We start from the raw sequence: 13,525 nt of genomic DNA, 5'->3' as shown, positions 1-13,525 counted from the left end.
AATTAGGTGCTAAATTAGATTTTATTAACAATGCAACTATTTCCAGCCCTGCAGCAGTCATCTCAGCCAAACTAGAAAGATAGTAAATTTGTTCTCAGTGTCCACAGCCTCTGCTTTCATCTTGCCTGTAATCCCCATCCATATCCCACCCTCGCTTTGTCTGAGGAGGTCAGTGCCCTTGTTCTGCCATCCATACCTGGTCCCCAAATACAAACAGCTCCCAGACATTCTATGTCTGTGAGAGTGCTGGCCAGAGGCTCTCTCTCCCAGGACTATTTACTTTTAAATTGAATCTATAGTGGGGATCTTAAAGCCCTTTTTTCTCTTGCTAGAAGAATTTCAGATACCAGCAGCCTATTGAGGGTGGTGTTTCCGGTAGGGATGTGGAAGGCTCAATGTTGTTATGGAAATCACACTACACAGTCACAGTTCTGCATGTCTCCTCAAGCAAAACTGACCCAGATAATCTGAAGAATGTTAGGAAAATTAGAGAGCGTTCCATCACTGATTTTCCACAATCCTTGAAGATTGTGGAGTCAGGGTTGGATCTCTGGGATTCTGCTGGAATCTGTGCAGAAAGCCTTCTGCCTCCAGGACTAAGTGGAAAGCTATCTTTCACTTGTTTCTGGGAGACCTAATGGTAAAGCATTCATAAGTATCATGATTTGATATATGCTTCCAGACTTTATAGGGAGCCACTTGGCTACTCAGCTGTAGTCACTGAAAGTTATCATTTAACATGAATTTTCACCCCTGGATTGAGTTAGTTCATAATTGCACTCTTTCTTTCACTCAGTTGGTGGTGAGTGAACTGTGTCTGGTACATGGTTGCCTTCTGAATCCAGCTGACAAAGTGATGGTGAGGCCAAGTCATCATTATAAACATGTCTGTTTCTAGGTCTCTATTTTCCTTCACTGTTTTATTGGTTTATATTTGTAATAATACATTATTTGTTGTACTCAATGTAGCTTTATAAAAGCTTCCATATGTTACAGTGAATCTCAACCTTCTCTTTTAAAACTATATAGATATTTTGATAAATATTGATTTGGGTTAGGAAATAAATCTCTAATAGGCTATTTTAGAGACACCAAACACATTAGAATTCCTTTTTAAAGTTATGTTTGGCTTTTAGATTGTCCTTCTTTGAATGTGATGCCATGTGGTAACTAAGTAGCCTGGGACCCTGGAATTATTAGGGTTAGACCTGGGTCTTGAACAAGACCTGATCTAAGTTTCTTAAAGAGGCCACCATGATGAATTTAATTAGATATGACATCTTTTATTTGATCAACAAATTTATATTGTGTATGCAATAATTGTCTGCAATAGGTTCTGGGTCTATAATCAAAGCACAAATTAGAAATAATCATGGAATGGGTAGAGCAGCAGAGGATACAGGATTAAACAGCTCATTACACACAAAATTATGAAGGTTAATGAGGTTTCTGATGTCAAATCACTTGTTTTACTTCCAGAGATCAAACTGAAGTCACAGTACTTTGGTCCAAAATCTTGCTTCTCTTCTTCTTTCCTCAGTGACTGTGAGACTGTCTGCCTCAGCTATCCAATCTGAAGGTGGAAATAACAGCAATACCTACCTAGCTTGCCTAGTTAAGACTGTTGAATCAGCCACTACATGTAAGCTATTAGAACAGTGCATCAGGACAGCATTTCATAAACATTAATTGTTAATATTATCATTTACAGAGGATGGGACCTGATTAAGAACGAAAGCGGCTGTATATAGTAAACCTACACTTTTTCCACATATATCTATCAAAACATGCATCAAATATAGGAAAATATGGGTGAAGGCATTCCCTAGATCAAAAGAATATCTCTATTATGCTATGCCACGATGATCATTTTTTTTTATCCTAAGACATTCCTTTTCTTTTCAACTTTCCCCTCCAGCTGATGTATTAGTATGAGAAGGGAGAACCAGAGCGGTGTGTCCAAATTCCTCCTCCTGGGGCTCTCCATTCGGCCCGAGCAGCAGGGTGCATTATTTACCCTGTTCCTGGGCATGTACCTGATCACGGCGCTGGGGAACCTGCTCATCATCCTGCTCATCAGGCTGGACTCTCACCTCCACACCCCAATGTACTTCTTCCTCAGCCACTTGGCCTTCACTGATGTCTCCTTCTCATCTGTGACTGTCCCTAAGATGCTGGTGAACATGCACACTAAACACAAATCCATACCCTATGCAGGGTGCATTTCACAGACATATTTTTTCATATTCTTTGCTGCTGTGGACAGTTTCCTGATCACTTCAATGGCTTATGACAGGTATGTGGCCATCTGTCACCCTATGCATTATACAATCATCATGAGTCAGAGCGTTTGTGTCATGCTAGTGGCTGGGTCCTGGCTCATTTCTTGTGCTTGTGCTCTTTTGCACACCCTCCTCTTGGCCCAGCTGTCTTTCTGTGCTGACTACACTGTCCCTCACTTCTTCTGTGACCTTGCTGCCCTACTCAAGTTGTCCTGCTCAGACACTTCCCTCAACCAATTGGTAATCTTTACTGTGGGGTTAACAACCATTGTGCTTCCATTCTTAGGCATCCTGGTTTCTTATGGCCATATTGGGGCCACCATCCTCCAGGTTCCCTCTACCCAGGGCATCTGCAAAGCCTTGTCCACTTGTGGATCTCATCTCTCAGTAGTGACACTTTACTATGGGGCAATTATTGGTCTATATTTCCTTCCTTCATCCAACAACACCAATGGCAATAACATAATTGCATCATTGATGTACACAGTGGTCACTCCCATGTTAAACCCCTTCATTTATAGCCTGAGAAATAAAGATGTGAAGGGGGCATTGAGAAAACTCCTGAGTAAGAAAACATATTTTTCCATCTGATACTTACTTTTGTTTTTAAATACTTATATGATCTTGTCTCCACAATTACATGTAAATACACATTATTAAAAATATAGCTCACTTATCCTCCTTCCACAGCTGTTGCTCAGAAATCTTGGCTGACATTATGCTCGCACCTTCTAAGAGGAGTATTAAAATGTTACATGCTTTCTAAGAATTAATTTGCTCTTTTCTTGGATAATGGGGATTGTAAATACTTTGAGGATGCTATGTCACTTTGGCTGGTATCACTGAATAGAAGCTGTCAGGATGACCCTTTCCCAATATTAGAGTTGTTACAAAATGTGTTTGGCCTTTCACATTTCCATTTCTAAAGAATTTTCAATTTTGGTGACAAACTGACTTCTCCTTCACCCAAGCACCCAGGCATGCCAGGACCCTGAGCACTTCTAGAACTTTCAGGGAAAACATATTAAATTTTACCCTCCTTACGTAATAATTAATACACTACTTTCTTGTCCTTCAGGAATAGAGCCCATGCTTTCTTACCCTCCAAACACATATAGATATTCAGCAGCAAAATAAATGTCACCTCTATTGTCTCAGGTACTGGTTGAACAGCTTAATATACATTAAAATCAACTAATTTAATCCTTACAACAACCCTAAGAGATATGTAGGGAAAACTCAGTCTCAAAGCGCTGAAGACTTCCTTTAAACTGCAGTTAGTGAAAGGAAGATTTCGGTCTTGGCAGTCTGACTCCAGAGTGATTCAGCCAAGGACTATGATTGTTTATATGGATTACTGTGCCCTGAGGAGGAATAATTAGCTCAGCCTAGTGGCAGAGGATATGAAAAACTTGCCAGAGAAGGTGTTGCTCTACCGGAGACTTAAAAAATTAGAATTATCCAGGCACATGAAATTCTATCTTGTCCTGATGAGCAAAGAAAGAGGGAGCAGCACGTGTCTGGCTGTGAAATTGGAAGTTTTAGCTGATATATCAAGATTTGATAGACACAAAATACTAAAGTGAGTTGTAAGAGGCAAAATGAAGATGTTTGTAGGAAATGCTCAATAATCAATTTCATAATTTTTGAGCCTCTCAACGTGGATGTGTATCTAAAAAGTGCTAAGAACTGGAGATGAGAGGTTCTTGTAGAGCGATGTGTTTTGTTTTTTGTGTTTTTTTTTTTTTTTTTGACAAAGCTGTACAGCAAACCCAAATCTTCCAAGAGATTAGGGGGCGCTTTCCTCTTCTCTTGAAGTTTAGTGGCAGAAGTTTCAAAAGAACCATTTAAATAGTTTGATGTATGTCCCTTGCTTTTATGAGAGTGAGAGAAATAGGAACAATGAAATAGGAGGGGAGAGAGAAAGAACTGGAATTATAGAATAGAATTATATTGGGAAACACTTTTACTTCTTTTCATGGTGGGACAAAATAAGCAAAAATGTTCCCTATGGACCACAGGTGGGTTATGTGTGAGAGAGAAATGATACAAAACCATTTTCAATTCTTATCAAGAAAACCCATTAGAAATCTAGGAAGCTCCAAGAGAGAATAAGAGATCTGAAGGGAATATACCACCACAAAACCAAGGGCTATGAGGAGAAGCTTTCACAGGAAGAAATATATTTAGTTATATCACAGAGATGCCAGCCCAGAAGTCATTGAATACCTCCTGGCCTGGAAGTGACAATAAGCGAATGAGTCTGTTTTAACCACCATCCAGGTCAAGAGAAGTCAAAACCTTTTAATAGGGTAGCAACCAAAAAAGCATGTTATTGTCATCCCTTTCTCTTTCTTCCTTCCATACTCCATCCCCAGAAGGTGAGTTCAGCAACTCCAACTAGACTTGAGAAAAATGAGGGGACAAGAGATAATATACTGTATGACTCCTCTCTGGACTTCAGATGTTTGCCTGCAGCCAGATCCAATGAGGGAAAATGAAATTTAACTACAGAATTGAGGCAGTGTTCATGATAGGAAGTAATCTTTACCCTTTCTAATACCTAAGGGTTAGAAGAGAATTTATGGTGTTCATAAGAGATTTTATTCAGTTGAAGAGTGAATTAAATTAGTTAAATCAGTTTTGAAAGAATAGCAGGAATAAATTACATCTTCTGAGAAGTACTTATTCAACATTCCAGATATTAAGTGTTGTATATTGGATTATTGTTTAAAAAAATATTTACTCCTTCCTTTTCGTTTCCAAGGCAGGAATGTACTTTCACACTCCACTGATGTTAGGCGTGCCATTGTGACACAGGGCTTTTTCACCCCCCTGTATATCAGTTAACTCTTGCCACAAAAATGCTGGATAACAAATGACCACAAAATCTCAGCAGGCTTCAACAATAAGCATTTATGTTACCTATGAATCTGAGGGTTGTTTGATGCTTGGCTGATCTACCTTAGGCTGATCTAGCTTGGGATGGTTGTTTTTCCAGACTTGGCTGGTCTCACTCATGCTTCTCTGACCATCTTCTGGTTATCTGACCTAAAGTGGGCTCATCTAGGTTGGCTCTGTCCCTTGCATCCTCATCCTGTTCCTGGGACTTGTGTATGGGCACTCTCAGCCTCCTACAGAATCCCTCTTTCTTGTCCTTATGTCCTATATTAGATTGTCTGTTGTTAACTTAGGATCATCATCACCCACTTGGAAGGCTTGTCTTGCATTGTAGTGGTCAGGCTGGAAACTACATTTTCCGGATTATTCTTTTCTGTATTGTTCATATTTAATGTTTTCCAATGAGAGAAACTCGTGAGAGATTTAGAAGTCAGAGGGGAAGCCATTCCTCTCTGGAGGTAATTGTAGCTGGAAGTATCAGCAGATGTGAGATTCATAGTAGTTTCCAACTGAGCTCCTAAGAGCCACCTGCATTACTGCTACAGACTGAGATACCTGTAGGAGTTCTTCAGTGATTCTTGAGATTTGCAGCTACTACACATTAATCTTTTGAAACTATCTATTTTATGCTTTAGGCTGAAATCTTTAGCTTTGGCTTTTTTAATCTTCAAAGGCAACTTCTTTGGTTTTTCTCCAACCTTGCAACAATTTTGTAGGCAAACACTTTTGTTCTACTCTCTTGAACAAATCCTTACCGATACGCTTCAACTTAAAGATTACCCATCATTTACCTGCATCTATTTTTTTGCAGTACAGATGAAATTACCTAATTGATACTTCCATTATTAGTCGAGGACATCTATTGCAGAGTAGTGGAGAAAAAATAAAGTCTTTAAAATTGATTACTTTTAAAAACTTCATTATTTATATGAAAAACATTAAAATGAATCTCTACCTAACACATTAAAAACAATCAACTTCATATATTTCAAGGAATTTCAAGGAATGAAGGCAGTTTGAAAACTTGACATAAAAATAAAGCACGCTATCTATAGGTACCTGAGAGAGGGAAGTCTTTTTTTTTTTTTTTTTTTTGAGGAAGATTAACCCTGAGCTAACATCTGCTGCCAATCCTCCTCTTTTTGCTGAGGAAGACTGGCCCTGAGCTAACATCCATGCCCATCTTCCTCTACTTTATATGTGAGATGTCTGCCACAGCATGACTTGACCAGCAGTGTGCAGGTCAGCACCTTGGATCCAAACTAGCGAACTCCTGGCCGCCGAAGCAGAATGTGCAAAATTAACCACTGCACCACCAGATTGGCCCCCAGGGAAGCCTTTTTTTTTTTTTTTAAATTCTAATATATTTGGTTTAAACCAGATTGAAAAGCAAATAATTTACTAGCCAATGTCAGTGAAAGCCACTTGCAATATATACAACTGACAAAGGATTTATTTCCAGATTATATGGAGTCTGTCCTACAACACAATAAATACAAGAGTAAGAATCCGATAAAAAAAGCAGGGAAAAGAAATAATCATGTATCTCACAAAAGAAAATTTTGTGTCAATAAAGATTGTGATGGCTGCTCTAGTGGTGCAGTGTGGATCTTATAGTAGGTTGAGGGCATTTCACTATGTGGTAATTCAGGGACCAGGTTCAATTATCTCTCAGGGCAGCAGGTCATTTGCTTCCAGACCATAGAGGAGAAGACACATACTCTTCTTTAAAATTCTACCCAGGAATGTCACATTCTCCTCCAGTGGGGAGAACATGCCATGTACCTACATCTAGATTAGTAGAAAATGTGGCAACTGCCTCCCAGTGACAACTTTACATGTTTACAGGAGGTCATGAAATTTTGGTGGACAGTCAGCCATCTCTGCCACATATATCCAATAAGCATATGCTAAGATGCTCTACCTCATTAATAATCAGGGAACTAGAAAGTAAAACTACAATAAGATATAATTTTCTACTCACCGGAATTGCAAAAATTAAGAAGCCTGTCAATACCAAGTGTTGTTGAACAAGTAAAGTAATAGGAATTCTCGTATCAGGTGGTGAAGATTTAAATTAGTATAATTTAAAAAAAAATTAATAGAAAATTTCTTAGAGCAGTTTTAGCTTTACAGAAAAATTGAGCAGAAAGTTTCCATATACTTCTCCTCTACCCCTACCCAGTTCCTCTATTATTAACATCTTGCATCCATGTGGTACATTTGTTATGACTGAATCAACATTGGTATATTATTAACTAAAGTCCACAGATAACATTAGAATTCACTCTTCGTGTTGTATATATTTTTTTCGACAAATACATAATGACATGTATCCACTGTTGCAGCATCATACAGAATAGTATCACTGTCCCCAAAATCCCCTTTGCTCCACATATTTATCCTTCTCCCCACCAAGCCCTGAACTCTGGTAACCACTGATCTTTTTGCTGTCTCTATGGTCTGCCTTCTCCAGAGTGTCATATTGTTGAAATCATACAGTATGTAAACTTTTCATACTGGCTTCTTAGTAGAACTATTTTAAGAAGAGTTTAGCAGCAATAGTTAAGTTGAATATACACATGCCCACGATCCAGTAGTTCTTCTTCTGGGTATAGAATTTACGGAATATCTTGCATATATGCACTAGATGATGTACAAGAATGTCTGCAGCAGCATTGTTTGTAATAGCAAATGCTGAAAGCAAACAAAACAGCCATAGAAAATAGAACAGACAAGTTTATTAGAGCCTCACAATGGAATATTATACAGTACAGATGAATTTCACAAGGGCAGTATTAGACAGCAAAAGCAAAGCCTATAAAAATAAATATAATATTATTCCACTTATATGCAGTTCTAGAGCAGGAAAAATTGAAGGATAAATATATAAGTGTTAAAACTTTAAAGAAAAATAAGAGAATATTGGAAATATTAAAGATACTGGGTATTTTTAAGAGGAGAGGAAGATACAAATGAGGAGAAGATACAAGGGGCTTAACAATATTGATAATTTTCTACTAGGTAAGCCTGGAGATTGTTAAGTGATTACTCTTAATATTATTCTTTAAAGTATGATTAGATTTCACATATATTAAAAAAATACATATGCACCTATATATACACAAACAACATACTATATATACACATACATATTTATACTGTATATGCTATATAAGTTCTTTCTATTGTATGCAATTTTAATATTTTTTAAAGTTTAAATAAAATTTCCAAGTAAAATGGGTAAAAATATTGCTCAAGTTTGAAACATATTGAAGTTATTTGAAGTACTCAAGATTTGACTTCACATGTAGAGTAATTTGAGTAACACCTCCACTAAATAAGTGCTAGTTTTGTGGCACTGGGCAACTTGCTAAGCCTGTCTTAATAGAAATCACTTCCTTTATTCCAATTACTAAGATTAAATGGAATAATGGATACAGAAATATTTGTCACAGCTATCAGCATATAGCAATGAAGTTAGCTATGATTGCCTTGAGCAGAGGTAGTTCCTCAAGGACTGAAGACAAAACTTTACCATTTCAGATGGAAACATAGGACTCTATATTCACAAACTTGGGACAGGGAAGTACTTTTATTAGAATTCAGGTATATTTAAACTACACTAAGTGTTGCCTGAGTTCAATTCAGGTTGCCCAGATTTCCCAATATTCTTACTAGACATTCTTAGCACCATATCATGAAAGACTGAACCGCCTCATCAGAGTAGACTCATCACCCATACTCACATCATCACTTGGAAAGCAACTTTAAAATCTCCACTCTCACTACCATGTTTCACAGCAATTGGCCAAATTGGCCATCCAAGGACACAGAGGGCTACAGTCAAGTTTGAGTTCACCACCTGGGACCAGTATCAGTCCTATCTGGACAATTTTCCTGGCCTTTTACAGAAAATCATCTCATTTCAATTTTTGGCCAGGTCCTCTGAATTTATGGGAAAAAAATGTCATACTAAAATACTATAAACATAACTGCAACCAAAATTCAGACAATTGATATGAAATTAGAAATAAAAATAAAACTCAATATCTAACTGATGTCATTCATAAAAATAAATTCAAATGTATTACAAAATTAAACACAAAAATAAAATCAAGAAACTGCCAGAAGGAATATTTTTGTTATCTTGAGAAGGGAAAAACTTTGCTATATAAGAGTTGTAAACTATAAAAAATAAAAGACTGAAAGCTACGACTTCATAAAAATTATAAATAAACCTTTCCCATGACTCTCTAAAATGAACAAAAACTAAACAGAGAAGAAAACTAAGTCCAAGTGAAACAGAGACTGAAGGAAGAATGTCACATCAAGTTTCACTAAAAAGCAGCTATTCAGAGAGGAAAGGATGCTCGTGTTGCATGTGCAGGATGAAGCAAGACTTATATTAGCTTAATAGGAAAAAAAAATGCTCATCATGGTGAAAATTTTCCTCTACTGAGTACATTCCCCAGAGCTCCTTTCATATCCCTATTCCTCAGACTGTAGATAAAGGGATTTAGCATGGGAGTGACCAGACTGTAGAATACAGCCACGATGACATCCTTGTCATTGGATTCACTGTATGAGGGGAAAAAATACAGTCCAATAATTGCTCCATAGTACAGAGATACCACGGAGAGGTGAGAGCCACATGTGGACAAGGCTTTGCCTATTCCCTTGGTGGAGGGGACTTTAAGGGTGGTGGCCCCAATGAGACCATAAGAGACCAGGATGTATATGAATGGCAGGGTAATGACTACTGCTCCCACAGTGACTATAATCAGCTCATTGACTGTGGTATCTGAGCTGGACAGCTTAAGTAATGTGGAGAGGTCACAGAAGAAGTGGGGGAGAATGTTATGTCCACAGAAAGAGAGACGGGCCAGGAGGAGGGTGTGCAAAAGTGCGTTAGTGCAGGATAGGACCCAGGACACAGTTACTAGCAGGAAACACAACTTCTGACTCATGATTGTGGTGTAGTGGAGGGGGTGACAGATGGCCACATACCTGTCGTAGGCCATTGATGTGAGAAGGAAGCTGTCAAGACACCCAAACAGCAAGAAGAAATACACCTGGGAAATGCACCCAGAATGTGAGATGGATTGACTCTGTGTGTGCATATTCATGAGCATCTTTGGAGCTGTGACTGATGAGTAAGAGATATCAGTGAAGGCCAAGTGACTGAGGAAGAAGTACATGGGAGTGTGGAGGCAAGAGTCCAGCCTGATGAGCAGAATGATGAGCAGGTTCCCCAGCACTGTGGTCAGGTACATGACCAGAAAAAGAGTGTAGTATATGCCTTGGTTCTCTGTCCAGACGGGGAGCCCCAGGAGGAGAAATTCAGACACACTGCTCTCATTATCCCTCCTCATCTTCTTCTCTTTTGCTGGAGATAAAAAAAAGAAATGAAAATGTGAAAGTATGAGAAATCATTATGACTATCACATAATGAAACATGGTTTGAACTTGTCAGTACATGAATTTTAACCTGAATGGCTCATGCTTTTTACCCTACTGATGGGCTAGTGTTGCTCTGACTTCAGGTTATTATGCATCCATCTAGAAACCAAAAGAATCTCTTTTGGAGAAACCGTGAAACATCAGAATGATGATATCAGAACAGGTTCAAATGAGGAGTCCAGGGGTTCATGACAGAAATCTGAGACTAGGAAATTATGGTTAAGGTTAAGTCAGTAATCACTTATTAGAAACTCTAGTAGAGGCTCTCCAATTGGTCTGTTGGCCTTTCCTAATCTTCCTCATACCTCTCACAAATGCTTTGGCTATTGCTTTATTTCCATGGATTGGATCAAGGCAACACAACTCAGTGGGGTCCTCTGATCTCCCAGAAATCAAAATTTGGAGACTTGGTGGAAACATATGTAACTAATCAAGGCAAAGCATTAAGGACAAGAATGTATGTCAATAACATATAAGACCTAGTGACATACCTAGTTGTGTAGCCATTAGTTCATCCCTTAAGAAAATTCCTTCCCACTCCTCAACATTTTCAGTCTACCAGAACTCTCTCTAAAGGAATTTTCATGGAATATGGAGAAAAAAGTCTGTTTCTCTTCCAAATTCCCATCTAATTCCCTCAGTTCTAATGAGATCACTCTTATTCAAGTACTCTGAACACCAGGAAATACTTTGGCTTTCCCACTCAGATGCTGGATCTGCCAAAGAATAAGCTCTTTGTAAGTGTCTGTCCAGATTTTACCGAATAATGTCTCCTTTTTCACAGTTCCTAACCTAAGTTTTATGCCAGTGATTCATAACTAATATTTTTCTCGTTATATACCAACACTTCTTACACTTTGATCTTGCTGTCATTTCTCTCTCTTTCTTCTTGAGATCAGTTAGTCTTAGACTCGTCCATGGGAACACTCACAATATGATAGGGAAAAAGACCATGATTGCCTATCTGCTAAAAAATGGAATCAATATACTATATAAAGACATGCAGTCTAAAGATCTTTCTCTCTGAGAAGTGAGAACATGTCTTTCTACAGAACTCACCATTCATCTTGGGGTTAACTAAACTTTACATTATGTACCAATTCTCCCGATTTGACTAAAATTATCTCTACAATTCCTACTTTCTTCAGTCCACTACATCAAGAATCCTGTTAATTTAATATTATTACCTGAGACAAATTACACAGTGCTGTTAGTCACTACCATGTTAATAACAGTGAGTTTCTCACCATGAGAGTGCTGACTTGCTGTCTGATGGACGTCTAGCTTCTTTCTAATATTTTTCTATTTCCAGCAATATTTCATTAATAACATCGTTCATATGCCAATTTTCACATTAACATATATATCAACATATATATATGTGTGTATATATATATATGTGTGTGTATATATATATATATATATCTAGGATAAATTCCTATAAATTGGATTGGAGGATGTATACATTCACAATTTTGATAGATATTGTCAAATTACAAGAGGCTAATGTGGGGAGGGAGCCTGTTTTAATGGGGTCTTTAAAATAAATCCTACACAATAAGAGCCTGTTGTGTGAAGATTATAAAAATGGGCTTTCTAGCCATTTTCAGAGGACAGAGCTATGGTGTTTGAGGAACTGAGAAAATTCAGGAGCATAGTTAGCATGGGCAAGTTATGCGATTGGAGAATTATTCAGGAGCCAGTTTATGTAAGGCCGTTTCAACTATAATGCAATGTTTTTATTCTATTCTCATAGCTTATTCTCTGGTGTGAGGAGTGGAAGAGCCACGTTAGGGATCAGTACCACAGACTGGACACAAACACACACATCAACACGCAAACACGTGCCATCACACCATTGAATTTAAATTCTACTCCTGCTCTACAATGCATCGCAGGTGATGAGCACATATACCTCAGTTACAAGGCCTGGGAAGGTTCTCTCATTTTGCTCTAGAAGACACAGGATACAAAGAAGCAGGTAGAGTCTCTAAGGGTCTCAAATATGCATTGCAACAGGGAGAAGCGTTATCAGTTCAAAAGCAAATAAGATAGACATATGAACACACGCTTATTTACAACTCCTGAGCAATGAACATGGGTTCTAACTTTACCAATCATGGAGAGGGCCTGGCAGCGGGGGGCGGGGAGGTGGAGGGTGTGGGGGGCAGTTCTCTACTTCCAGCTCCAAATTAGAGACAAACAGGAAATAATTGCTTTGTTACCTTTGGTTCCCTTGAGGGAAGAACAGTTTGTTGATAGCAGGCCATAGGAAACTTCACCCTTGGAGGAATGATGATAATAACCACAAAGCACCTGCTGGGAACTTTACGATTCACAAAGCTTTTTGCCTGCTTGGTTGGCATTGGGAAAACTGTGATTCAGAGTCCATTATAAATGAAGCCAGAAATTGAGTGTGTCAACAAAAGTCTCTTGTTTCTGAACCCTTTGCTATCTCAAGAACACCAGAAATACTTTAATACTTTCACTTTCTGAACAAAAGATTAAAGGACTTTATATCTCATCACCACAGCTGGACCCTGGGGAATGGAAGACAGTTTCTATAGATATTGGTCTCCTGCCCAAAGGCTATGGAGTCAGCATTCTCTTGGTGTAAGTTTCTCACAAGACTATACAATAACCATTCAATAGATGCTTTCTACTAAACCTCTCACAAAATCGATTCAAATTTATTGCACACATCTACAGTTCCATTTCTTTGAAGCTAGATAGGAGATGAATATCATATGCTTCTTATCTGAGGTGAAGATGTTTGAATATTCGTAAGTGCTATTTATTTGTTCTGTTTTGTGTTAAAACCAATCTATACTTGGAACTGCTGTTTGAATGAAGAGTCACGTAAGGTATTTAGATTTCAG

General features: G+C 38.2%; 1 protein-coding gene and 1 pseudogene across 2 annotated transcripts; one reads left to right on the top strand and one right to left on the bottom strand.

Annotated features, from left to right (window-relative positions):
* The first annotated feature begins 1,931 nt into the window (after positions 1-1,931).
* Positions 1,932-8,404, top strand: OR1J1B (olfactory receptor family 1 subfamily J member 1B). 2 transcript variants are annotated; one of them, XM_070250379.1, is made up of 2 exons: positions 1,932-2,847; positions 8,400-8,404. In XM_070250379.1, exons 1-2 carry the CDS (start codon positions 1,932-1,934, stop codon positions 8,402-8,404), a joined length of 921 nt encoding a protein of 306 aa, XP_070106480.1.
* OR1J39P (olfactory receptor family 1 subfamily J member 39, pseudogene) lies at positions 9,620-10,558 on the bottom strand (annotated as a pseudogene).

The sequence above is a fragment of the Equus caballus genome, chromosome 25 (genome assembly GCF_041296265.1).
Source record: "Equus caballus isolate H_3958 breed thoroughbred chromosome 25, TB-T2T, whole genome shotgun sequence".
NCBI lineage: Eukaryota > Metazoa > Chordata > Mammalia > Perissodactyla > Equidae > Equus > Equus caballus.
The sequence above is the reverse complement of the archived record's forward strand: the minus strand, read 5'-3'. Positions and strand labels throughout refer to the sequence as shown.

Excerpts from the sequence above, each read along its gene's own strand:
- OR1J1B (XM_070250379.1), top strand. The coding sequence starts at position 1,932 with ATGAGAAGGGAGAACCAGAGCGGTGTGTCCAAATTCCTCCTCCTGGGG.